Below are 24,903 nucleotides of genomic sequence, written 5' to 3'. Positions count from 1 at the left end.
CGAGGCCAGCGGGAGGGGGGAGGTACAAGAGGGACTCTGGCGGGAGGAGGGACGGGGGAGCCACCCAGCCGTCGGAGTCGTCCCAAGCGCGAGACCCCTGAGACGGCCGCTGATTGGCTGACGATGGCGCAGGTGGTGGGCGCGCGGGAGACGGGGCGGCTTCTCTCCCCCCACTTCAAAGATTCCACCCCCCCTCTTCCCTCCACCAGCAGCCGTTATTTCGCGCGCACGCGCACAAAACCGCTGTTGTTGACGAACGGGAGAATAGGGGTGCGCGCTCCGGGGGTACGGATGGGGCGGGGCCAAACTGAAAGCGCGCGCCCGCCTAACGGTCGTCGTCCCCGTGCTTCCGCGTAGGCTTTTTGTTTCCTGTCGGCCACCGTCTTTCCCCCTCCAGTGGTTTATTTACAATCCTGTGCTGCCGCTCGTGTCCCCAAAGATGGCGGCCGGAGGAGTTAACCCCCGGGGCGTGGGGCCCGTCCCAGGGACAGTTGTACCCCGGCCCCGCCCCCAGTCTCAAGAATCAGGCCGAAGCAGCGGAGTTAAAACTGTATTTATATCAGAAGCGGTTATACAACGACTTAAAAAACGAAAGGCAGAGTGAAGAGCGGAGCCGGTAGTCAGGAGGGACCGCCGAGCTGGCCCGCCGCGGCGAGACCCAGGATGTTCGCCTGCAACGAGCGAAGGGAGAGCGGCGTTAGCGGCGGGGCGGGGCGGGGCGCGAGCCGGGGGCGGGGCCGAGCCGTGAGCTCACCTTCAGGAACGACGCCAGCTGTCTCCCTGACATGACTTTCACCCGTTCCAGATCCTCCACCTGGCCGGACAGCAGTAATGGGGAAAGGGGGTCGGGGGTACCAGGCTCCTTCCCCCAAATCCAAGTGTCCCAGGCCTACCTCCCACGGGCCGTTACCTGGCTGAAGGGGCCGTGGAGCTCCCTGCAGCCCACGATGAGCTGGGCCTTCTTTTCGCCGATGCGCTGCAGGCTTCGCAGATCCCGCGCTGAGCCCTCGTTCAGCAGCTGCAGTATTTTTTGGCGCCCATGGGCCAGTAGCCCCGAGCTGAGCTGTAGCTCCCAGCAGTCCTCGGCCTTCTCCTGGGGCTCGGAGGCATCCAGGTCCTCCCGCTAGGAGGCAGGACCAGGTGAGTGGCCCACACAGCAGTGTGCTGCTCAGCAGGCCTACAGCAACAGACCGCGACTCCTGCGGAGGCCAGCAGCCCTCTTCCCTGCCCGCTCCAGCCTCTCTGCCTCCAGTCAAGTGTCCGTGCAGAAACCCTTCCCTTCTGGCCACGGAACTCCTTCTACCCACCGTGGGAACAATGGTAATAGAGTTGCTGTGAAGATCGAATGAGTGAATGCAAAGCACACAGTAAGCTTAAATCTGGTCCCTCATTTCTGACAAACAAAAAGTTGCCTTGCACCCCAGGAAAGCACATAGAGGGTACTCCAGAAGTGGCACCTCTCCCAACGGTACCATCTCAGTTTCTGGCAATTCTTCCAGTGTTGTTTGATTTCTTGAGTGTTTAGTCATGCTTTCCTGTGTGGGCTCCTAAGCTTGTAGGGGGCAGGACCCAGACTACACACCCTCCTAGTGAGTAGTTACTAAGCATGAGACATCAGGAAGGAAGGAAAGGAACAAGTAATAGACAACCACTCCGCCCAGGTACTCCTATCTGCATTTCACCCTGAGTGCCCTTTGGAAGAGATGTAAATGGCTAATAAATGTTGTGACAGGCTGTGAAGCGCCAGGGCCAGTGTTCTTCCCACGAGTCACACTGTCCCTTACTTCTAGGCTGTACGTGTAGCCTAAGCCTCCAGCTGCTCTCACCTTTCTCTTGCGGTTTTTCTTCAGGATATGGATGTCGGGATTGGGGGATGCTGCCTGTTCCTGAACTGAAAGCAAGAATTGGGAGCTGGAGTCATTACGGAAGCCCCCCTTCACCCTCCCTGGTAGCCACCTGGCTCCCCATTTGATTCCCCAGTTCCCCTCCACTGTTGTGTTTCCACATGACCTTTCTCTCTTATCCACCATTTGAAAGGAATCTCCGTCGGTCTTGCATGACGATCAGTCACGCACCTGTCAGCCTAGCCCCTGTGCTAAGCACCTGAGAGCCGGAGCATTAGCTCGCCTTCCAGCCTCCTCCTCGCTCCCGAGTTGGCTCGGGGGAGGACACGAGTGACATAAGGACTGCCGCTCCGAACACCTCCTCCCTCCTGACGGCTCAGTGACCTGGGCCCTCCTGGCCCCCAGAGCCAAACTTACTCAGTTGTAGAGGCATCACCACGGCCTTTTGGAGGGGCTTGGCCACTGTGACTCTGCGGCGGGCAAGGGGTAGGAGCATGGGGGGAGAACAATTCTCTCCCTCTGTTGAGTCCACAGCCTTCTGGGCCAACACCTGGGCTTCCAGTTCTTTCTGCTCCATCTTAAGCCTCTGTTGGGGAGGATCAGGGAGAGAGGTGACCCAGAACCAACGTCAGGGCACCTTGAAAGGACAGTGGATTAGCAAAGTGAGTGCAGGACTCCGAGGCCCCAGAGGGAAGGCTGGGGGCCAGTGAGAGAAACCTCCAGGAGGCAGCTGGCCCCCAGCCTAGTTAAGGGCTTGCTAATGATCAGGGCTGCCCAGAGGTGGAACAGCCTCTCTGAAACATGGAAGTCCTAACTTAATTTGAGCCGGGAATTTTTTTTCCTCTCCCCTCCTCACATCTGATCTTAATTATTTTTCAAAGTTCAGCCCTGTTTAGGACATTCAAGCAGAAGCTGAAACACCGGGGAGTCCAGCGTTGGGTGAAAACTGGATGCTGGTCCAGCCTTTCAGTGTCTTTCTCTGTCTGAAGAGCCTCGATTGCGTCTCAAGGCCAATAGGAACCCCCACCCCCACCTCTCCAGCACTTACTTCAATCTCCAAATCCTTCTCCTCCACTATCTTCATAAGCACCATCCGCTCTCGCCTTGGGGTGCTCAGCAGAGGGGTCCCCTGCGTCCCCTGGGAGCCCAGCAAACGGTCCAAGCTCAGGAGGCGCTGCAGCACGGCCGGGTCCATGCTACTTAGCTTCTGTAGTGGGCTGAGCAAAGAGGTTTACTCCCCACCTACCTCTTCTCTCATCGCCCCTCATCATGCCCTAACCTGCTGTCCTATGTGCTTCCAAAACCCTGGTGTTAACTTGTTGGACAACTCTGGGCAAGTCCCCCAGGCTCTGGGTGGAGTGTGGGGGTCTCAGGGATACCAGGAGATCAGGTATTTGGGGCTTGTGCGCCTGTCCATGGAGGAGCAGTCCGGGAAGCTTCGCAGGAGGTCACATTCAGCAGGGCTCTGAAAGCCAGCGAAGACCTCAGTGCTGCCCTTTCTCCTGACTTCCTCTGAGCACAATAATGCCGGTCGCTTGTTCCTTCCCTCTGGACTCCGCCCCCCACATCTGATGTCAGTCATCACTCGGAGTCTCCTTTCCCATGATGCCCGCTTTGGCTGCATACCTTCCTTCCTACAGTCTGAACTACCTCCTCAGAGACGGGCTGCCCTGTCCTTTGTGTGCAGATGCCTAGGAAGAACGGCCTGAAAATGTGCGCTAACATCAGAAGCCATTTCTCCCTTCCTGGCTTCCCCTTACCGCCCTGTGTGCACTACCTACCCAGCCTCATCTCCGGATGCCCAACCTTATTTCTCTTCTGAAACATGAGCCCGAGGTCAGGGTCTGACTCGGTCTGCTGTCCCATCTCTGAGCCCCCTCCAGAGTGCCTGCCCGCTCACATGTAACACAGATGTGCGAGTACGTGTTTACCTGGGGTTTGTGCACACAGGAGAGGGGACTGCTGACCAGTGGCTTGGGAAGGACACGATGGAAAGACAGACTTGAGCGAACAAGCACCTTTTCATGTATGTCTTCTTTCCTCAACTACAACAGCCCCTGGGCCGGTGTGCACCAATCCCTGGCCGCCTCCCGTCACCTGTGCTCAGGAGTCGTAGCACGTACAGTGTAGAGAGGCTATATTTGGGCTCAGGGTAGAAACAGGGCAAAGTTAAAACTGCCACTGGCTCCTTGGAGTCAGGGAGACATAGAAAGCAAGGCCACCAAACAGGTGACCTGAGGATTAGCGCAACTGGGCCATGAGGAGGGGTTATCAGAACGGGAGGGGGCGGGGAGAGGGCACCCACACAGAAGGGACTTAAGCTGTTTGGGGGGAGGGTAGTAGCAGGGCAATGTCAGGACAGCAGCTGGCTCCGGGGACAGTCATGGAGGGGCTGGACTCGAACACACAGCCTGAGAGGCTCGCTTCATCTCCTGGTCCCTTGTCCTCTGGACCTGACATACCCTATCCAGGTGAGCCAGAAGCAAAAGTGCTCGACCTTGAAACAGCTGGCCCTAAATGGGAGGTTTACTGACTGCCTAAGGGGGCTGCAAGTGGAGAGGGAGGTGGCTGGGTGCTCCCTCCCTGAGGGGGCCTCCCTCAGGCCCCAGGCAGCCACCGGAGCAGGAACAGGCTCAGGTTCGCAGCTCAAGGATGTGACAGGTTGGACCCCCTGCCGCTCTGCACCCAACCCAGGCCCCCCATCCCGCTGCTCACCTGAATTTCTGAGAGGCAGAAGCTGGGGGTGCTGGCGACTCAGGATTCCCAGTCTTCTCTTCCTCGGGGCCTCGGGCTTTCTTTGCCTCTGAAGGGCCTAGTTCTTTCTGAGACAGTTTAACAGGTGCCAAGACTACGGAGAGATGGGTGGCGGGTGTCAGCTTCTGTGCTCCTGCTGGGTGGACCCAGCAACCCCCAGCTGCCCAGGCCTTTCCACTCCCGCCAGCCCTGCCCTCACCACGAAGCTGGAGGCTCTCATTGGTAAAAGGTCGGTTGATCACTTCCTTGGACCTGGCAGCAAAGTTAAGCGCAGAGAGCGTGTCTTGGTAGAAGCACCTCTCCGGGCCGATGTTGGCGATGAGGATGCTGTGGGCGGAGCCACCCAGAGAGTCCTGAGGGCGGGGTGGGTGGGCAGGAGCCATCAGAAGTCCCGCGGCCATGCCCAGCCTGCAGTAACCCACCGCCACCCGCCCCAGCAGGCCCCGGAATCTCCTCCTCCCGGCCTTTTGCCCTGCGATGGTGGCTGGACCTGCAGCAGACGGGTGAGCTTGCTGTCGCGGTAAGGCACGCGGGGGAGGCCCTGGTGCAGCGCGTCCACCACCTTGCCCAGCACGAAGAGGGACGTGTTGATGGCCCCACTCTCCTTCAGCCGCAGGCCCTTGTTGCCCGTGCGCCGGTTGTCCTCCGAGCCCGCCAAATCAATCAGGTAGAGCTTCCCCTCCCGCTGGCGAAACGGAGCCAAGCGTTCCCGCTGGTCCACCTGGGGTGCGAGCGAGGTCCCAGCTCAGCGCAGGCCTGGGGCCTCCCAGGACCTCCCCCGTCGGGGCCTCACCTTCACCAGGAGCACCGCATGACTGCGGGAGGAGCGCTGATTCAGTCGCGTGGCTCCTACAGTCCGGTTTCGACTGGCTGGCAGGAAGTGCCGCTCGAAATCAGCGAAGCTGGTGATGGGCTTGTGTGTGAGGCCCGGGATGAGGATGTTTCCTCGGCAGTCTTCGCGGATCACCAGGTCTCCGGACGCAGGGTCCAGGAGGTCCAGGACCTGTCGGAGCAGGGAGAGGTGGGCCGCTGTTCCAGACGCAGGCTGCTGACTTCCTGGGGATAAGTCTCCTTTTCTCAGCTGGATTCTCAGTTGTACATTGGGCTACCCCACCTTCTGTCTTTCCAGGTCTTGGCTCCTTGCTGGAGCAGAGCTTTGTGTTCTAGAACTGAGTCGTATTTTGACCCTTTGTCTCTTCCCTCCCCGGCCAGAGCAGGACCTACCTTCTCCTGGTAGATCTCTAAGTAAGACATGGTGACCGACAGGGCCCAGGGCCGGCCCTCCGCACCCTCCTCCCTTGTGAGCTGCAGGAGGTCCATGAGAGCCCGGGGAATCACTCCAGGTTGCTCTGGGCTGCCCAGCATCGTGTGTGTCTTCCCTGGGGGAGGAGTTGAAAGAGCTGTGAGATGTCCCTCCCCACTCCCGAGCCCGCTCTGGCCCACAGCTGTTCCCCATCTGGCTCCCTCACCTGCCCCTGTGGGCCCGTAGGCAAGCACGCTGGCATTCTGCCCTTCCAGCAGGTGCCTGAGGATGGGCTGCACTGATCCTGCATAGATGTCCTGCTGAGAGCTCCGCTCCCCGTAGAAGGCGTCAAACCTGTGGGCAGGAAGAAGGGCGGGAATTAGTGATGGTTCCAGTCTCACCCAGGCCTAGACGACAATACTGGCCTCAGATTTAAAAGTCTCTATTTCCCCCTACCCCCCCCTTTTTTTAAGGAGGGCACAGCTCACAGTGGCACATCCGGGGATCAAACCGGCAACCTTGGTGTTATGAGCACCATGCTCTAACAAACTGAGCTAACCCGCCACCCCCTCTATCCCTTTTCTTACACGAGAAAGCACCCACCTGCCCCATCCCCTTCCCTGTACTGCTGTGAGGAGTAAGACAGAGAAGAGTCTGCTGTCCCTGCTCTTGGGAGTTCTGCAGTCTAGTGAGAGGGAAGGTACCACACTTTGCTGTGATTCAGGAAACAAAGACGAGAATGCACTAGCAGGAGTAACTGCTTCTGCTTGAGGAAGGAAGATTTGGCCAGAGAAGAGAAAGGTACTCCCCGTTATCACACACAGAACACAGACAAGACGTGGGATAAAGGGGCGGCCTTCCAGTCCTTCTCATCGCAGCACACAGCAGGTAATGGGGTAACAGAGGCTGCAGCTGCTGGCCACAGGAGCCCGCACACACTAGTCCACTCATGCACTCTGGGGGAGGAGCCGTGGCTGAGGCCACAGCAAGGACCAGTGTAAGGGCAGCAGGCATGACAGGTGGGTGAGGCGCGAACGCAACTCGGGCCCGACTGTCAAGGCCCTGGAACAGGTGGGCACACATTGTGTAGAAAAAGCCAGACAGTAAATATTGGTGGCTCTGTGGGCCACATGGTTCCTTTCACAGCTACTCGATTCTGCCATTGCAGTCGGAAAGCAGCCACAGATTATATGTAAATAGATGAGCATGGTTATGTTCCAATAAAGTTTTCTTTACAGACTCCTGGTCAGATTTGACCTGCAGACTGTCGTTTGCCACCCCCTGGCCTAGAATGACAGGGCAAGGAGTCTGCATTTTAAATCTCCAATGGCATTTTAAAGCAGCCGCCCTTGTGTGTTCTGTCCCCCAATCAGGGTGGTCCCCTCAGACACCACCCCGCTACAGCCTGGGTTGGTTGGCTGCTTTAGGTCCCCCCAACCCTTCCCACACTTCCTCCAGATCCTACTTGGGGCTCCCCTGTCACCTCTGCCGCTCCTTCCCTACTTTGTGCCTATTTCCCCCACAAGACTGTGAACAGTAATGTATGTCTGATTCGGCCTCCAGTCTCTGCCCAGTCTCCTCGAGGGGACCTGTCACAGTGGGCAGCTGTGCACGCTTCCTGAACAAATAAAGGCAGGGCGCACAACGCTGTGCTAAGGAAGGAAGGGGCAAGGATCCTGAGGAAGCAGGTCTGAGAAACTGGGCACGTGATCACGTGAGCAGGCCTAGGAAAGGGGTGGGAAGGAGGCCTGGCCAGAACCTTACTGGTATTTGAGAGTCTCCTGGTGGTTCCTCCAGTTGGCGATCTCTAGAGAACAACTGTCCAGGCCCCGTACACAGGGGGTGTCATCTGCTCCAGCTGTCCCGTCCACAAATGGCCGCAGTCGCACAGCCACTCTTACTCGAGCTGGAGGCGGCCGCCGGCCAGCTCCCACCTTGCTTAGCCGACAGCGCCCAGCTCCTGGAGGAGAGAAGGTAAGTTTTGGCGTGGAGAATGGTGTAGCACAGTGGAGGCAGGGAGCAGCTTTGCTGAGAGGCAAAGGCAGGAGTGTGGGAGGAGGAGGCATTTGATGGAGCTGAGCTCTGAAAGGTGAACAGGAGCGTGCAGGCACTCCTAGCAGAAGGAATAGCAGGTGCAAAGGTGTGGAGGTGTGATCCCCAGAGAAATGGTGACACAGGACTCTGCTGTGTTGGTGAGGGCAAGCAGAGAAGAGCAGGATGGGAGACAGAGACGAATCAAGCACATGGTCGCAGGCAGAGTGTGGTGGAGGGTGTGGAGGAGGGAAACTACATACAGGTCAGGGACTGCGAACCAGGCCGCCGGGTACTCAGCAAACATTACCATTCATTAAGCAATGCCCACATGCCAGGCACACTGCTCTTCATGGTGTCCCCGACAGACAGGTTGTCAGCACCATTCTCTCAGGGAAGAAGCTCTTAGGAGCACCTTGGTGTTTTACACCTGGGGCCACGTGGCCATTACTTCTACCATATTCTCTTGTACATTTTGTCTTTTTGCTTTTGCCTTTCTGCTCTTCAAAGGAGGAGTAGGCAGAGCAAAAACAATACAGAACCCCAGCATCTTAGCAAACTAGAAACCCCCATAACCAGGGGCAGGGGAGAAGGCCCGGAGGATGGGGCCCTGGCGGTACCACTGGGAGGCCGGTGGCCACAGCTCATTTCAGGGGACGCTCTTTCCACTATGGCCATGCTGTGAGTGTCCCCACGCTTGGCCTCGGTTCCTTCCCTGCTCCACAAGTAGGTCCCACAGGGTGTAGACTATAATATGTACAAAAGTAACCTGGAAGATCTAGTTAAAATACAGACTTGGCTTCAGTCCCTGGGGTGATGCCCGAGAACCTGCATTTTTAGCAAACTCCCAGGTGATGCTGCTGCCACTGGTGGGACACACCCTGAATTGCCACCCTGTCACAGACCAGCATGTCACAGGGTTGTTCTAAGGATGAGAAGACAACATTTGCCAACCACATCAAACCAGTCAATGAACTGCCTGTCTTTTCTATGCTTCTATTTCTCTTTTTTTTTTTTTTTTAAATTGGGGAATATTGGGGAACAGTGTGATTTTTCCAGGACCCATCAGCTCCAAATAAAGTCGTTGTCCTTCAATCTAGTGGTGGGGGAGCGCAGCCCACCATCCCATGCGGGAATTGAACCGGCAACCTTGTTGTTAAGAGCTCGCGCTCTAACCACCTGAGCCATCCGGCAACCTTAGGCTTCTATTTCTTACCTGGGGTTTATAATACATACTTACAGGTAAGTAAATACACACACACACACACACACACACACACACACACACCAAACTGTTAATGATGGCTTTCTCTTGATGGGGATCATGCAGGTTTATTTTCCATGTTACCCAGTTCTGTAATGCTGTAATGTATACATTAAAAACAAATAAAAAAGACACTGTGGACGTCTTTGTTTGGAAGGGATACGTCTGAGAGGCAGCCCCCAGTCTCTTTCTGTCCCAGCTCAGTTTGCAAAAGGCACTGACATGCAATCCTCTATTGTAAGCTTTCTTTTCAGTTTGCTTTCGATAATTAAATCTAAGTCATTAAAAAAAAAGATTGAGTTATTTTTATCATCAGAAACCACACGAAGATAAAACTTAAAAAAAGCCTCCTTTTTTTTTTTTTTAGTGAAAAAATTTTATATTTAGACTTAGCCAGCTGGACTCAGTGGCTAAGTCTAAATATAGAATTTTGTAGGCAACATCCAAAGCCTCCTAGGCGGGAGCCGGTGGAACATATGCCTCCTTCTCTCCATCGGGCTTATCAGGGTGTTGACCTTGACAGTGTCATGGGGCCTCTTCACAGGCTGGTTGATCTCTGCTTGATGGCCTTGCGATCCACAGTGAACGCAAGTGTGTTGCTGCCTTCTGTCTTCTTCATAGCTGCCTCTCCACAGTCAGGGAGAACGTGAAGCTTGCTTCTCCAGGGAAGCTCTTCCGAGGGTATTTGGGCTGCCTCCTTCGCTTTTGGCACCATCCTACGCCTCCTTATTTTTGAGAGAACTGAATGAACTGAAAACAAATCTTATGAGGAGGGTATTTCTCTATTTTATGTTGGAGGATATTATATTGGAGGATATTATACTCCTCACAGCAAAATTCAAACCTAGATCTCTTCACCTCCAAAAATGTGCTTTTAATGAGGATACCATATTGCCTCCCTATTATGGTAGCTACTAGTAAAGTTCTTGACAGCTCTGCCTCTCCTTTTCGCTGGTGGCAGCAGCGGGTTGTTGGGAGCCATAGGCCTCCTAGAAGGCAAGACGCTGGCAAGTGCTGGCCAACACAGAAAAAGAAAGACAAAAAGATAGACAAACTACCCATGGAAAGAATCCTGCACATAAGAAGTAAGGCAGATGGCCTGTTTCAAAAACTGGGCCTCTATTCCTGCATCTCACAAACAAAGCTAATTATACCATTTCTCACTTGGTGGTTTACAAAGTACTTGGGCATCTAGTTTTCATTTGATCCTCATGGCAATCCTGAAAATCAGTAGCAAGCAAGTCGAAATCTGCAGGTGTACCTGTGCAGATGAGAAAACTAAGGCACAAAGGGGTTCACTGACTGGTCAAAAACAGGCAAGGAGCCTCTTCTTGCCTATCTGTTCCAGGTTGATTTGTTTGTTTGGTGAGAACAAACAACGATGGCTGATACAGAAGGACTTAAGAAAGCTCAGTGATCAATACACGGGGAAGTCTGTGGTGATGTGGAAAGAATGTAGACTCTAGTCAGACAGAGCTGAATTTAAATTCCAGTTCTAACACTTAGTAGCTTGTGAATTTGGGCAAGTGACTTAGCATCCAGGTTTCCTGGTTTCCTTGCCTATAAAAGGGGTGGGGTGGGCCTTAGAAGGGCTTAATGATTAAAAGAAATAACATGTAAAATTCCAACACAATAACTAGCACATGGTAGGTACGTAGGTTCATTATTCAAGTTAAGAAAGCCTGGGTTCAAATCCCAATTCTGCCACTTACGACTAACTAAATAATCTAGGGAAATGATTTTCTATTCCTGTGCCTCAATTTCCACACCTGTAAAATGGGAATACATAGAAATACCTACTCGCTGGGTTGTTAAGGTAGTAAATAATTTAATTCATAAAGTGCTTAGAACAGCATTGGTACTCAGTAAAAGCTTAGTAAGTGTTTTATTTTATATTCATCCCCCATGTTCCAAATGAGGAAACCTCAGTATAGCGAGGCTAGCTAACTTGCCAGTGGTCAATAGCCAGCTAGTGACAGAGCTTCAAAGAAAGGTCTAACTCCAAGGTTCATTACGTGAATCCACGGGCCGTCTCAGCCCCTTCTTCATCTTTGGGCCTTGAAGTCTGAGATGAACAAGTTCTACCTGTCAGCTGCGTGACCTTGGGAAGGCTTCTTAATGTCTTCAAGCTACAGTTTCTCTTTATAAAAATAACAGTATCTCGACATATATGTAAAAATAATTACAGTACCCTCGTAAGATTGTAAGGAGTCAAAGAAATAATGTACATACAATGCTTAGCACAGTGCTGGCAGCAAGTACTCAGTAAATGTTAGATATTATTATCATTATTATTACACTTTTACGACTCACTCCTCAAGGCAGCCACTACCGTGTTTCCCCGAAAATAAGACCTAGCCGGACAATCAGCTCTAATGTGTCTTTTGGAGCAAAAATTCATATAAGACCCGGTATTATATTACATCATATTATATTAGACCGGGTCTTATAGTAAAATAAGACCAGGTCTTATATGAATTTTTGCTCCAAAAGACTCATTAGAGCTGATTATCCGGCTAGGTCTTATTTTCGGGGAAACACAGTAGCTTCTGCTCTCAGCAGGGTCACCAACGACCTCCTCGCTGCTACATCCAGTAGACGGGCTCGGTCCCCACCCTATTTGACTTTCCAGCAGTATTCAACACCCTTGGTCTGCTTTCCTTTGGGAAATACACTTTCCCTTAGTTTCCATGCCACCCACTAGCTCTCTGTGCACTCTGCCATTCTTAAGTGTTTTTCCTAGGCTCCTTCTATCCTCTCTTTAGACCAGGGTTGCTCAATTTTGGCACTATTGACATGTTGGGCTGGAAAATTCTTGTGGTGGGGCTGACTGGTGCATTGTAGGATGTTTAGCATGTGCTAAACACGTGTGCCAGTAGCATTCCCTACCATCTACCCTCTAATTATAATCAAAAATGTCTCCAGACAAATGTCCCCAGGGGGAACAAAACTGCCCTGAGTTGAGAATCACTACTCCGTTTCACTTCATGGGCATGGTCACATGTTCTCTTGGCTTTAATTACCACCTAAAAGCAGAGGACTCCTAATTGACACCTCCACACCAGAGCTCCCCCCTTTGGATCCACATTCCCAGCTGCTGGCGGGTACTTCAAACTCCACCCACCCTATTCTGACCCCTTCCCCATCTCTCTGCAACCTCATTCTCCTATGCTCTCTAACATAAATGAAAGGGGCCAACCCCAAAAATGGGAATCTTTAACTCCACCTTCTCTCTCATCTCCCACATCAGTTATTCATTAACGTCTGTCAATTCTACCTTTTTAAATGCATCCACTTCTATCCCCACTGCGCAATCTTTACCACACTCATCACCATCTCCACAGTCTCCCAACTGGTCCCACTCCCCTCCAATCATTCTCTCTCCACTTCCTTACACTGTAAGCGCCTTCCTTCAGTTCCCACGACACACCAAGTTCTCTCACACCTTTGGGCCTTTGCACCTGCTATTCTATCTCCCTGGAATATCTTCTTTACCCCACCTGCTCCCCAAGTGACTGAGGCACACATACCTTACTTCCTCTAAAAAACACCTTCCCGGATAAAATGACTGGCCCACGAAAGCTGTTAGGTGCACCCGTCACTCTCTTTAGCTCCTCCATCCAAGAACGGATCACACTGCCCTGTAACTGCATATTTGTCTGCCTTCTCCATCTACCTGGCAACTCAGTGAAAACAGATCTTACTCTGCTCACCTTTATATCCCCAGTGCCTGGCACCGGGTAGGCTCACAGGAAGTACGTGCTGAACAAATTAAGACTTGGTGAATAAAGTAACATAAAACATGTACTTGTTCATTTTTTGTTTTCATCATCAAAGTGGCACACTGCCATTCTTGCCCCAAAGCTCCCAGTCCAGGAGAGGAGGGAGGGAGAGCATGTGAACAAGTGCTTACAGAACATGAGTTTCTCCCTTTCATCAGAAAAGCAACCTTGAGGTTGAGCGAAGCCAGCACTTATTTCTTCTAATTTTTCCCTCCCCACAACTCCCATGTTTCATTCAACTTAATTTTTCTCTCTTATATGATGAGGAAATTGAGCCAAAGAGAGCCTCTTTGGCCTTTCTTTACATCATAAACAAGAAATCAATTGGTAGTCTTTTTGTCCTGCCAAGGTCTGACAAACTCCTGTCCAACCTTTGAAACGCACCTCAAACATCACTTCCTTAAGAAAATCCTCCCAGAATACCCAAGGGTTTACTCCAGATGCTGTACTCTCTATGGCAGTTTATACATCTCTCCTTGCTTTTCCTGTTATAGAAAGGTCGAACAATTAAGTTTGCGAACTTGTTGCAACGATGTTGCTAATATTTTTTGATATCAGAGGGATTATGAATTCGTACCAACTGGACGAACAGTTAACCATGTTTTCTATTAGGAAGTGCTGAAAAGGCTGCGTGAAAAAATTCGACAACCTGAACTTTTCACCAACAATTCATGGCTCTTGAATCACAACAATGCACCAGCTCACACGGCACTGTCTGTGAGGGAGTTTTTAGCCAGGAAACAAATAACTGTGTTGGAACACCCTCCCTACTCACCTGATCTGGCCCCCAATGACTTCTTTCTTTACCTGAAGATAAAGGAAATATTGAAAGGAAGATAGTTTGATGACATTCAGGGCATCAAAGCTAATATAACAACAGCTCTGATGGCCATTCCAGAAAAAGAGTTCCAAAATCGCTTTGAAGGGTGGACTAGGCGCTGGCATCGGTGCATAGCTTCCCAAGGGGAGTCCTTCCAGGGTGACCGTAGTGATATTCAGCCATGAGGCATGGAGCACTGTTTCTAGGACAAGTTCTCGAACTTAACTGTCCCATCGCGCATGTTTCTATGACGATCTACTGAAGCGAACTAAACGCATACAGGGAAGGGCCCACATTCCTTCAAGCCTTTTTACCATCCCCGCTCCGCACCCGACACAGCGGGTCTCGGCAGGGGCAGCGCAGACAGCAGGAAGGTCACGATCGTGTGCCTGGACAGAAAGGTTACGAACAGAGGCTCTCGAGTCAGGCTGCCTGCGGGTGAATTCACACCCCAACACTGACTCCATCTCTGCCTCAGTCTCCTCAGCTGTACAAGGACCACAGGAGTGAACCCCTCATAGCACCAGGTGGACATGAAACGCTTCATCACCGTCCAGGGCTTACACGGGTGCCCGGCAGGGGCTCCACCTGTGTTGGCCATTCCTCTCAACCGCCCTGTTTCCCCCACATTCCTGACGAACGGGAGGGGACTCATAATCATGGCTGCGGTGCCCCCCGTAACTACCGACCAGAATTCAGTCTCCAGGAAGAGAGCAGAGACCGACGTACACAAACGCTCACGTACAAGATGCCGACCGTCCTCCACGGCCTCTCCACCCCTAAAATAGCATTGACCCCCACGGCCAGAATGAAAGGAAACAGCCCCTTACTTCCCTCTTCTGCTGTCCCCTCAGCCTCAGCGGCAGCCCGTCTGAACCTCGGCCTGTCCGCCTCCATCCCTCAGGGGTCTCCCCGGACCCCCACAACACGTCCTCCACAGGACTCCCCCAAACGCGCATCCAGCTCCCTTCTCATCTGTCCCGACGATGAGAGCGTGAAGCGCGTTTCGCTCGCTCACTCCCGTCACCGCCTGAGGAGGGGTCCCCGGCCCATTTCACAGACAAAGACACCGAAGCCCCCAGAGGAAACGTGCGCTGGGCTCCAACGCGGCTTTATTGCCGGAACCGGGTTTGCCCCCGACGGAGAGCGGGAAGCAAAGGCAGAGCGAGGCAGGCCGACCAGCTGGCGACTCCCACACTCCCGCCTTTCCCCGCGCCCCACGCCCCTCGGGCCTGTCCGGAAAAACCCGCGGAGCCTGAACTAGACCCCGACGCATCACCCCACCAGGTTCCAGACCTCGGCACCCCGCCCGGGCCGGGCTTGCTCACCTGAGGTAACCGCCGCCATCTCGCGTCGCCTCAGTTGCGACGGGCTCCGGGCGTCCATTCCACTCCCTCCTTTGACCCGCCTCTCCCATTCGAATTTCCCGGTGCCCCGCCCACTCTCCCAGGCTCCACCAATCACAGCCAAGAGCCGCGGAAGTCCCGCCTGCGGCGCGCACCTATCAGCCGTCTAGGGCTCGCCTCCGAGTCCTGCACGAAAAAGGGTTCCCCGGCGGAGGACGCATGCGCGCACGTTGGCCATCCCGTCGTGACGTCAGGGCCCGCGCTCCGGCGCAAACTTAGGAGCCCGAGGCCTTGGCGACAGTGGCCGTAGGGGGAGCTGCTGAGCGCCGCCCAATTTCGAGGGGTAGTTTTGCGTTAAGTGCAGAATTTTCGCCTCATTTTTTTCCCCCTCCACTAACTACGAATTTTCGTTCGAATCAAGCAGAGGGTGATCGAAGGCACTTAATCGATTTATCCAAAAACTTCCCTGAACTGAATACACTTTTCCCTATTTTCGTGGCAGAAAAGGTGATTATAAGAATAAGGGACGTCTGGGGGCGATCTTTACTTTCTACCGTTTATCGCCTCGGACGTCGTTTTGCTTGTGCTTTAACGTCTGGTGACTTCTGTAGGCGTGGTGCGCCCTGCGGCATTGTGAACAGTCACGTTGTACTAACCTCTTGCTGAGCCCAAAGCCACTAAGTGAGATGCAGAAGCCAGGTGACATATGTGCCCCCTTATGTCGCGTGTCTGAGCCAAGGAGACAAGCTCGGATGTCCGGCATTTTGTAATTCGGCATTCAACATGTAGAGAGTGAGCGAAAAAGGCATGTTTGGTCTGGGTCCCAATTGGCTGTTAAGTATGAGGTGTGATCAAAATACATGGTAATGGTTAAATTTAAAAAAGTTATTACAGTAAAAGACACCTTGCCATTAACCCCCCTCAAAATACTCCCCCTTACTTCGAACACATTTATCCCATCGTTTGGCCACTTTCTGAAGCTGTTCTGGAAGTACTCCTTCAAGGGCATCTTTAGTTGTGCTGTCATGTGGCTGCCTCGATGTCCTGAATCAATTCAAAACATTTTCCTTTCATGGTCATTTTGACTTTGAGAAAGAGCCAGAAGTCACACGGTGCCAGAGCTGGTGAATAAGGTGGATGAGGACACACTGTAATGTTTTTATTTGACAGAAATTGCCATACCAGAAGCAATGTGTGACATGAAGCCTTACTGTTGTGATCACAAAATACAGTGAATGCTGCTGCCGAGTGCCATCCAACAGAAAGGCAGGGATCTTCAATATGGGAAGCTGCACATCGGAACCTTAGTAACAGTGTGTGACAAGTTTCAACTTGTTTGGTGCAGTCGGTTGGAAGTGAGCTACAGTTGAGAGAAGGTAGCTGTGTTTTAAAGCGTGCCATAAATCATCCTCCATCATGACAATGTTCTGTGTCACACGTTGCTCCTGGTATGGCAATTTCTGTTCAATAAAAACATTACGGTGTGTCCTCTTTCACCGGATCTGGCACCGTGTGACTTCTGGCTCTTCCCTGAAGTCAAAATGATTCAGGATATCCAGGCAGCCACGACAATACAACTAAAGACACTCACGAAAGAGGACTTCCAGAACTGCTTCAGAAAGTGGCAAGAATGATGGGATAAGTGTGTGCAAAGCGAGGGGGAGTTTTCTGAGGGGGATTAATGGCAACGTATCTCCTACTGTAATAAATTTTTAAAATAAATTTTATTGGGGAATATTGGGGCACAGTGTGTTTCTCCAGGGCCCATCAGCTCCAAGTAGTTGTCCTTCAATCTAGTTGTGGAGGGCACAACTCACTGGCCCATGTGGGAATCAAACCGGTAACCGTGTTGTTCAGAGCTGGTGCTCTAACCAACTGAATCATCCGGTGCTCCTGTAATGAATTTTTTTTATATGAACATTCACCGTATTGTTTGATCACACCCTGTAGTTCCCTATACTTTCTGGAAACTTAACCAGGGGTGATCATCTCATCTTTGAGCTCCTCGTAGGGCCCTGGTTTAAACGTTATGTCCAACCTATTATAAAACAAAACAAAAAGTAAATTATAGTTGTTCTCCATTTTTTTGGCTTTGGAATCCCATTCTTAAAAATTGAAGCCCCAAAGTTATTTTGCTTGTATGGGTTTTGTCTATCCATATTTACTGTATTTGAAATGAAAATAAATTTAAAATATTAATACACTGAAAAACTACGGTAACAAATTCATAGAAGCAGTAGATTAGCAATTGCCAGAAGATGGTGAGGGGCTGGTGAATTTGGATTTTGCTAATAGACATGGAGTTCCTTTTGGGGGTGATGGAAATGTTTTGTATGTAATTAGACAGTAGTGATAGTTGCATAACATAATGAATATACTAAAAAACACTGAAGTGTACATTTAAAAATGGTAAATTTTATGTTATGTGAATTTATCTCCATTTAAAAATCTGCCCCAAAATTGCAGTAACAAACACATCACATGTAAGTAATATTTTTATTTTAAAAAGTTTCCAAAGGATAAAAAACCCTCAAGAACAAACAAACAAAAAAAATAGAAGAGTGTCATTGTTTCACATTTTTACAAATCTAACAATGTCTGGCTTAAGAGAAAATAGCTGGATTCTCATACCTGCTTCTGCATTTGGTCTGTTGTGATACTACACATCCTATAGCCTCTTGAAAACTCCACCATACACTCAAAGAAAAAAAAAAGGATGCAAGTGAAAAAAATCAAATGACATCTTCTTTTATTATGAAAATAGTTTTGACCTTGCAGACCCCCCGAAAATGTCTCAGGGACGTCCAGAATTTCCTGGATCACACTTTGAGAACCGCCGAATTACAGGACTGGCAGTTTGGTTTTCCCCTGCACTTCAGCAAGGGCTATTCAGGTTTTCAGAGTTGTTGCCAGTCCCCAGGTATTTGATGAGATACCTGCCAGAAATCCTGGAAAGAGCACAGGTCAGGGAGTCAGGACTTCTAAGGATGAATAAGTAGCTTAGGTGCAGGGCTTTGATGCCAGGTAACCCAGGGTAGAGAGCCTCCCTGTGCCTCCATTTCCTCAGCTGTGAAAAAGAGAATAATGGTTGAATCCCCTTCCTAGACTTGGTTTAAGGATCTTCATCTGCCTCGTGGAAATTAGGGTTGTTAACACCTGACATCCAACGAAAATAAAATAATTCAGTACCCAATGTCTCGTTTGCTTGTAGTGTGCCAGCCACTGTCCTAGGAGGTGGTAGAGTACCATGGTGAACAAGAAGACAGACATGATCCCCGTTTTCCTGGAGTTTATTTTTTGTGGGGAGAGGGGTGTGGGAGTGGGTGACGGTGACAAGATAGTAAACAGAATTTTAAGGGAAGGGGGGAATCAAGGTCTGCATCTGCCTGGTGGAAATTAGGGTTGTTAAACACCTGGTGTTCAGAGAAAGAAATATATATATTTTTTTAAACTTCCAAACTAAACCCTGAAGAAACGAAGGAGAGCAGAGGAAAGTAGAATATAGAGTTTACGCCCTGAAAATTGCCAAGAGACTGGTGAGTGAGGCAGGTGATTCTGTCCTTCAAGCCTGGAGAGAATAAATGAGGGTCATCTAGGGTGAAAGGCACAGTGGCAGTGCTGAAGACGAGAGCGAGGCTGGAAAAGAGAGGACCCCACCTGGAGGGCCAGGTGGAGACGGAGACCTCAGATAATGGAGCACCACAGGTGGCCAGGAGGCCAGAGCCAGCCTGCCCATATGGACACCCGTTTTCCTTCACATGCAATTATGTAAGAGCCACGGGATGGGGGTGGAGGTGGGGACGGGGGCACTACCCAAAGGGGCCCAGCAGTGTCCCTTTCCTGAGGGCAGTGAGGACTGAAGTAAGCTTTGGTGGCTACTGTGCATGCAGGTTGGATGTGCTCACTAGAGTGATGAGACTTGCTCTACAGAGGGTGTCAAGAAGACAAAAAAGAATAGTATAGTAACGTTTAAAAGAAAACAAAATACTGTAATCCCTAGCTCAAGGATTCTCAGAATGTGACCTGCAGGATCCCGGGCCTCTGCAAAGTTAAAACTCTTTTGTAATAGCATTAAGATGTCATTTGCCTTTTCATTCTTACTCTCGTAAGTGTCCAGTGTGTTCCACAGTCTATATAATACGTAATATCACAACAGATTGAACATAGAATGGGCTAAACTGGATGATGACGCTAGAAGGTCCCCAAACCCCAGAAACTCACTCTTGCCCTACGATGTCTGTCAGATTCAAGTATAAAAAGGATTGAAGTGCTGACACATGTTACAACCTGGATGAACCTTGAAAACATGTTCAGTGGAAGAAACCAGACACAAAAGGCCACGTTGCATGATTCGATCTGTATGAAATGTCTGGCATAGGCGAATCCATAGAGACAGAAAGTAGATGTGTGGTTACCAGGGGCTGGGAGAGAGAATGGCTAGTGCCTGCTTGATGGGCACGGGGTTCCTTTTGGAGGTGATGAAAGTATTCTGGAATTAGAGAGCGGTGATGGTTGTACAACCTGTGAATATACTCAAAACCACTGAAATGGCACACAGGGCGAATTTTATGTTATGTGACGTATATCAATAAAAAAATAATTAGTGACATAGTATTCCATTCCACGGAATTGAATGTTTAAAAGAAAGGAATGGTTATAAAAACAGGCTAGGCGTGAGTTTGTTTCTATAATGTTACTATTTCTTTATAACCTTTGTACATATGTACAACATGGACATAACTGTTATCTTTGTCTAATTGGGAAGAAATGTCTCAGGACTGAGACCTAGAGTCCTGAAAATTCTTTCCAAAGCAGCTTTATATTCCCCAGTCACTTGAATGCCTCCCATGAAGTCTCACCATCCCCTTATGGACGATCTTCCCCACCTTGGAATGCCCTTTTTTGAGGATGGTGTTGGCAACGTCGAAGCTGTGAGGACGTGATGGCTTCCTAAGGAGAGAACCCCAGTTCTGAGAGAGCTAAGCAAGAAAACCAGGGCTTATGGGTAAAGGTGGGGAGGAACTAGACACACAATGACGCGAAACTTGGGGAGTCAGGTGGGTTCTGGGAAAGGATAATGACTCAGGCCACCCACATACAGTGAACAGGTTCAGATCAAGAGACTGAGGTGTGGCCTTTTGGTGCTATCTCAAAGGGGGGGCGGGGAACAAGAGGAGAGAACAGCAGGAGAGTGGAACAGCTGGGGTTTTGGCAATAAGCCACGACGAGGCCTCAGCCTCAGAACCTCAGTTTGGGTAAACACTCTTAGGAGCTATCCTTGAAAATAGAGTTGGTGCAAGCTGGACTCTTACCTCCTTTTGATAAATGAAGAAATGCCCAAAACGTTTACCTCTTTCCCTCGTCCTCCCACTCTACCCCAGATGGAGGTCCTAGCCAAGAATGACACCCGGAGTCAGGAAGGGATCGCAGCTGCGTGAGCACACACACACAAACACACACACACACCCCACAAGCCTTAGCCATGCCCTTTTATTGTTTTGTTGCACCACGTGGATGGAGTGAGTGGTGAGGGGTTCTCATACCCCCACTGCAGGTGGCTGGGGCTCAGCAGTCAGTGGGGTATTCGTCCCAGTGCAGGCCGATGGCATTGATGAGGGAGCCTGCCCGGCCACTGATGTATCGCAGCACATTGTTGGGGTGCAATGGGGCGGCATTGAAACTCGTGCCTGTGTCTTTCCCGAAAGGCAGGTAGCGGCCCTTGTTAGTGACGAAGACCAGCTTCCGCAGGTAGTACTTGTACTTGCCGGACACCTGGATCACCGACTCCCCTGGGTGCAGGAAGATCTCCTCCAGGTCTCCCTGGGTGCCACCCACGTAGTCACTCCACACCTTGCCATAGCGCACCTGGAGACTGGGGGAGGGGCGAGGAGGGAAGAGAGGGAGACACTGAGAAGCGTGATCAGAGCCCGGGACCTGTTGGCCTGTATGTGGACAGCTCCAACCTGGTGACAATGACAAGACTCCCGCTCATCCCACAGTACATGAGGGCTGCGTGAGCCCTTGCAGATTACACGAGGGACCTCAGCTCCTCGTTTTGACGACAAACAGCCTCACAGAGGTAACACAATGCGCCCAGAGTCACCCAGACAGTAAGTGCCAGCGCTGGAATGGACCGTCTAGACCCCCACTCGGCCCCCACCCCCTACCTCAAAGAAGCAGGGATGTTTCAAACATCGAAAAGGCTCTCGGGAGGGAAAAGCCTTGTCGGTGCTGTCCCGGGATGCAGAGCCACGATTGGAAAGATACACGCAAAGATGGAAGGTGCCACAGGGGACTCGCACCTCGGGTGGGGGCGAACCTAGATAACTTTTGGGCCCCTGAGAGTTTACGGTATGCGATCCACCCACGGTCATCATGTGTGTTTGGGGTGTAGGTTTCAGCCGCACTGGTCTGGAATCCAACTCCTCTAATACACCACGTCATCCCTGGGACTTACTGACTAAAACAGACGTGATCCAAAGTGGCTGAGAACTTCCCAATTTGGTAAGATGCCACAGGGTTCCCAAACCCCAGAAACTCAAAGACTCTTACCCTACAATGTAGTATCTGTTGACTCGGACACGGAGGGCGGTGATGGGGCCGTCCAGCTGGTTGCCAGAATGAGAGAACCGTTCGCCGCCGCCGCCGCCATACTCTCCGTTGTAGGAGGAGGCCCTGATCTGAACTGGAGGGGAAAGCGGGAGTTGGAGGGAGATATTCCCTGAGCACTCGGGTTCTCCCCACCGTCCCTGTTCCCCGCACTACTCAGTCCCCACCACCTCGAGCCCGCCTCTGAAAACTTTGGCCACAGCAATGACCTTGGGACGGGCTCGTAGCTTCTCACTTACTGGAATTGGCCGAGGCGGTGGCACAAAGAAGGGCAAGAAGAGCAACGGTCAGCATTCTGGCGCTAGAATGGAAGAAAGAAAGGAGAATGTGAAGATGGACCCTTTTTCCTCTGGAATTCACTTACCCAGACACCCCTGACCTCGAGTTGAGACTCAGGCTCCTTGGTCCTGTCGCTCAGCCCTTGCCGATCCAGTCTTGGGCTTAGAAAGGATTATCCGTAGTCTCTAGTCCTGTTCCTTGCAGAATTCATCTTCTGTGTCCCTCACCCTTCTGCCTTTCGCTCCTCTGACTGTAGCCAGAAGATGGATCCTAACCCTCCATCTGGATCAAGCAGTGTCAAGCCCCGTTCCCTCCCGGCACAAAGCAGGAAAGTTCTCTAAAGAAGCAGAGGAACTCTCCAAATCATGGAAATGGTTTAGTTTACCCATCAGGAGTCTGAGAAAACCTGACGGAAGTCTGCCTGCGGTCAGTGGGCCTGGCTCACAGGGCACCTGGGGCAGAGTTTAAGTTCCTAGCTTCCCCCTGGTCTCAGAAGGAAAGGGGCATTTTTAAGATGTGTCTCTCTGTCACCTGGGGAGTCAAGGTGGTGATAGGAGAGACTGGCAACACCAGGGCCCAAGTAATTCTGGTGGAGGTGGCGTAGATTGAGGTGTAGGAGTTGGGACCAGCTCAAGATATTAGATCCCAGGCGCCTGGTCTATTTGTCACAATTCTGTTCCCACTAACACAAATCTGGCCATATCCGTGCCCCTGAGCAAACCAGGGGTCCCCAGCCCTTCCTCTGAGATCCAGGTACCGCTACACCCATGGGTGGCTCCAACCCTGATGCCCCAGGTCTCCCCTGCCACTCCATCCAGGTAGGCTCTTCTCTAGCTCAGCTTGAACTCCCCCTAACTCAAATCCAGGCATCCCTGTCACCCTGTCACCTTAGCCCAGGCCTCTGTCACCCCTCACCTGGCAGTTTCAAGCGCAAAGTAACCCCCCAGAAACTTCCAGATCTTTTATACCAGTTTTAGGCCCTCCCCCCATTCGTTATCGTGTGAACCTCACCTCCTGAGCAAACATGACTAACCTTTTAGGGTCAGTTGTCAAGCAGGGTCTGGAACATCTTATCCTGCCCCTCCTCCCAAGGGTCACAGGTGGCAGGTGGGGTCCACTTTAGGCCAAGGCCCAGCTCTCAGGAGGGGCAGAATAAACTTAAGAAAAAGTCACCAACCGAGGGGTCAGCAGCTTGGGGTCAGCAGTTACTAATCACCTCTGGGTGTGGTCTAAGATTCTCTTCCTCCTGTAGTGGGTGTTTGCAAATGCCCTCACCTGCAACCTCTCCAGCCATTCAAGATATCAGTTTCCCTAGAAAGGGATTACACTGCTGACGCCTTACAACCAGGGGTGCCTATTACTTGCCAAACAATTTTTCTCTCTCTCCCCCTGATATTTTATATGAAAAAAAACCCCAAACATACAAAAGTTGGGAGAATTACACAGGGAATGCCCGTATACACACCTGTAGATTCTACCGTGGTTATATTTTGCTGTACTTGCTGCCCCCCCGACACCCCCACCCCGATCTATCCATCCTCAATCTGCCAGACCCTTCACAAACCTTTTCTCTCTGAGAAGGGTGCTGGACGTAGACACTGAATGGTCTGTTCCCCTTCCAGGAACAGACTCAGTCCAGCAGGCAAGTGGGAAGTTGAGGGAAGACAGTGAACAGGTCGCCCTCTGGGGGCAATTCTGGGCTCAGGGCCCTCAGAACTCCCGGGCCCCAGGCTGGGCCAGCAGCCCACGCAGGACAATTGTTCTCCCCATAGGTCTGAAACTTCCCTGGGGTTTTGGCAGAGATGTGTTCTCTTCCCAGGCCCTTCTCTGCCAGGACTGATTTCCTCGCCACTTAAAATGCCCAGGACGGATTCCTGGGTCCTACCCTGTGGCCCCTCTAGGGTTGATCCCCTGAGGCAGCAGGTCCTCTGAGCAGAAAGAATGGAGTCCAGGGAGGTGCTGGACTCATTAGCCTGGGTTATTAATGACCGTTCAGAGCACCCCACCCCCTGACAGGCTCACCACCTGGGACTGGGGCTCCTGGGAACAAAAGGAACCCGACCCCAAGGAGCTGGAAAGAGAGTGGGGCTCCTGGTGGGGAGATTCCAGAGCCAGGAGGATGCTGAGAATACATCACTGTCTGAGCTATCGGAGTCCAAAACAAACATGTCCTGGTGACATGACTCAGACCTCATTCCAGCCATTCTGTCCTCTCTCTGTTTGCCTTTCTTTCCTGATTCTCTCTTGTTAAACAAAAATCTTGACTTCCATGGGTGAAAGCGTTTTTAAAAGAAAGGGTTTACTGAGCCATATGGTAGCCCCGAACTAACCCCGTCCTGGGGCGTGAAATCACCAGCAGCAGCAGCAGGGCTGGGTGGAAAAGACAAACCTGGCCGCCGTCCTGGAGTTGAAGGGCTCTTTCATACATTATGTTTTGGGGGGAGGAAGATGTAAGTTGTTTCGAAAGGATTTACATTGGCTGCAGCTATGGGGGCTTGGAAGAGGTGAAGTGAAAGGAGGTAGTTCTAGGATAAGTGCACGGTCTGTAAGGAAGACATATTTACTGCTTCTCAGTGGTTCCTGGTGACAGTCCTGAAAGTTCCTGCACATTCAGGACGCGGTGGCATCTAGTGGTCGGCTGAGAGATGCCCGCAGGTCGATTCAAAGCTTCCACAGACATTCAGGAATGTGAGCAGTCGTTTGTCATTTGGCCCACAGCTATTAACCGGTTAATTATTCCTGTGTTTCTCTTCCTCTCCTGCCTGCTGTAATTGAATTTAAAACGTCTCAGAATTTTTCTCTTGTCACTCTTTCCCTTTGTCTTGACCTTCCTTCCCCCACATCTCCAGCTCTGAGGCTTTTTCTTTACATTCCCTCCCTCCCTCCCTTGCTGGTTTACTTCTGCCTCCTTTCATCTCTGTCTCTCCATCT

At 51.4% G+C, this 24,903-nt stretch overlaps 2 protein-coding genes across 3 annotated transcripts; both read right to left on the bottom strand.

Moving 5' to 3' along the window:
• Window positions 1–535: 535 nt before the first annotated feature.
• Window positions 536–15,179, bottom strand: KIF22 (kinesin family member 22). Of its 2 annotated transcripts, none has more exons than XM_033101855.1 (14): window positions 15,067–15,179; window positions 7,606–7,801; window positions 6,068–6,195; window positions 5,823–5,977; window positions 5,392–5,601; window positions 5,089–5,319; window positions 4,798–4,951; window positions 4,560–4,692; window positions 2,893–3,061; window positions 2,262–2,430; window positions 1,827–1,891; window positions 911–1,123; window positions 755–814; window positions 536–671 (listed from the first exon to the last, which is right to left on the bottom strand). In XM_033101855.1, exons 1-14 carry the CDS (start codon window positions 15,122–15,124, stop codon window positions 621–623), a joined length of 1,992 nt encoding a protein of 663 aa, XP_032957746.1. In that variant the 5' UTR covers window positions 15,125–15,179; the 3' UTR covers window positions 536–620. The 2 variants fall into 2 exon arrangements, with proteins under 2 accessions (XP_032957746.1, XP_032957748.1); XM_033101857.1 differs by having other exon boundaries at window positions 4,801–4,951.
• A 5,379-nt stretch (window positions 15,180–20,558) lies between these two features.
• ZG16 (zymogen granule protein 16) lies at window positions 20,559–22,912 on the bottom strand. The gene is made up of 4 exons (XM_033101101.1): window positions 22,888–22,912; window positions 21,933–21,994; window positions 21,637–21,769; window positions 20,559–20,956 (listed from the first exon to the last, which is right to left on the bottom strand). Exons 2-4 carry the CDS (start codon window positions 21,985–21,987, stop codon window positions 20,650–20,652), a joined length of 495 nt encoding a protein of 164 aa, XP_032956992.1. The 5' UTR covers window positions 21,988–21,994; window positions 22,888–22,912; the 3' UTR covers window positions 20,559–20,649.
• Between the last annotated feature and the right edge of the window lie 1,991 nt (window positions 22,913–24,903).

The sequence above is a fragment of the Rhinolophus ferrumequinum genome, assembly GCF_004115265.2.
Source record: "Rhinolophus ferrumequinum isolate MPI-CBG mRhiFer1 chromosome 15 unlocalized genomic scaffold, mRhiFer1_v1.p scaffold_54_arrow_ctg1_1, whole genome shotgun sequence".
Taxonomy (NCBI): Eukaryota; Metazoa; Chordata; class Mammalia; order Chiroptera; family Rhinolophidae; genus Rhinolophus; species Rhinolophus ferrumequinum.
Note: the sequence above shows the minus strand (reverse complement) of the source record. Positions and strands in the feature narration are given on the sequence as shown.

Coding starts and splice junctions, on each gene's coding strand:
- KIF22 (XM_033101855.1), bottom strand. CDS start 15,124: ATGGACGCCCGGAGCCCGTCGCAACTGAGGCGACGCGAGATGGCGGCG. Junction 6,196..7,605: donor CAGGAGACTCTCAAATACCA/GTAAGGTTCTGG, acceptor TCCTGCCCACAG/GTTTGACGCCTTCTACGGGG. Junction 815..910: donor TCCACGGCCCCTTCAGCCAG/GTAACGGCCCGT, acceptor CTGTCCGGCCAG/GTGGAGGATCTGGAACGGGT.
- ZG16 (XM_033101101.1), bottom strand. CDS start 21,987: ATGCTGACCGTTGCTCTTCTTGCCCTTCTTTGTGCCACCGCCTCGGCC. Junction 21,770..21,932: donor CACCGCCTCGGCCAATTCCA/GTAAGTGAGAAG, acceptor TTTCCCCTCCAG/TTCAGATCAGGGCCTCCTCC. Junction 20,957..21,636: donor AACAGATACTACATTGTAGG/GTAAGAGTCTTT, acceptor CCCCTCCCCCAG/TCTCCAGGTGCGCTATGGCA.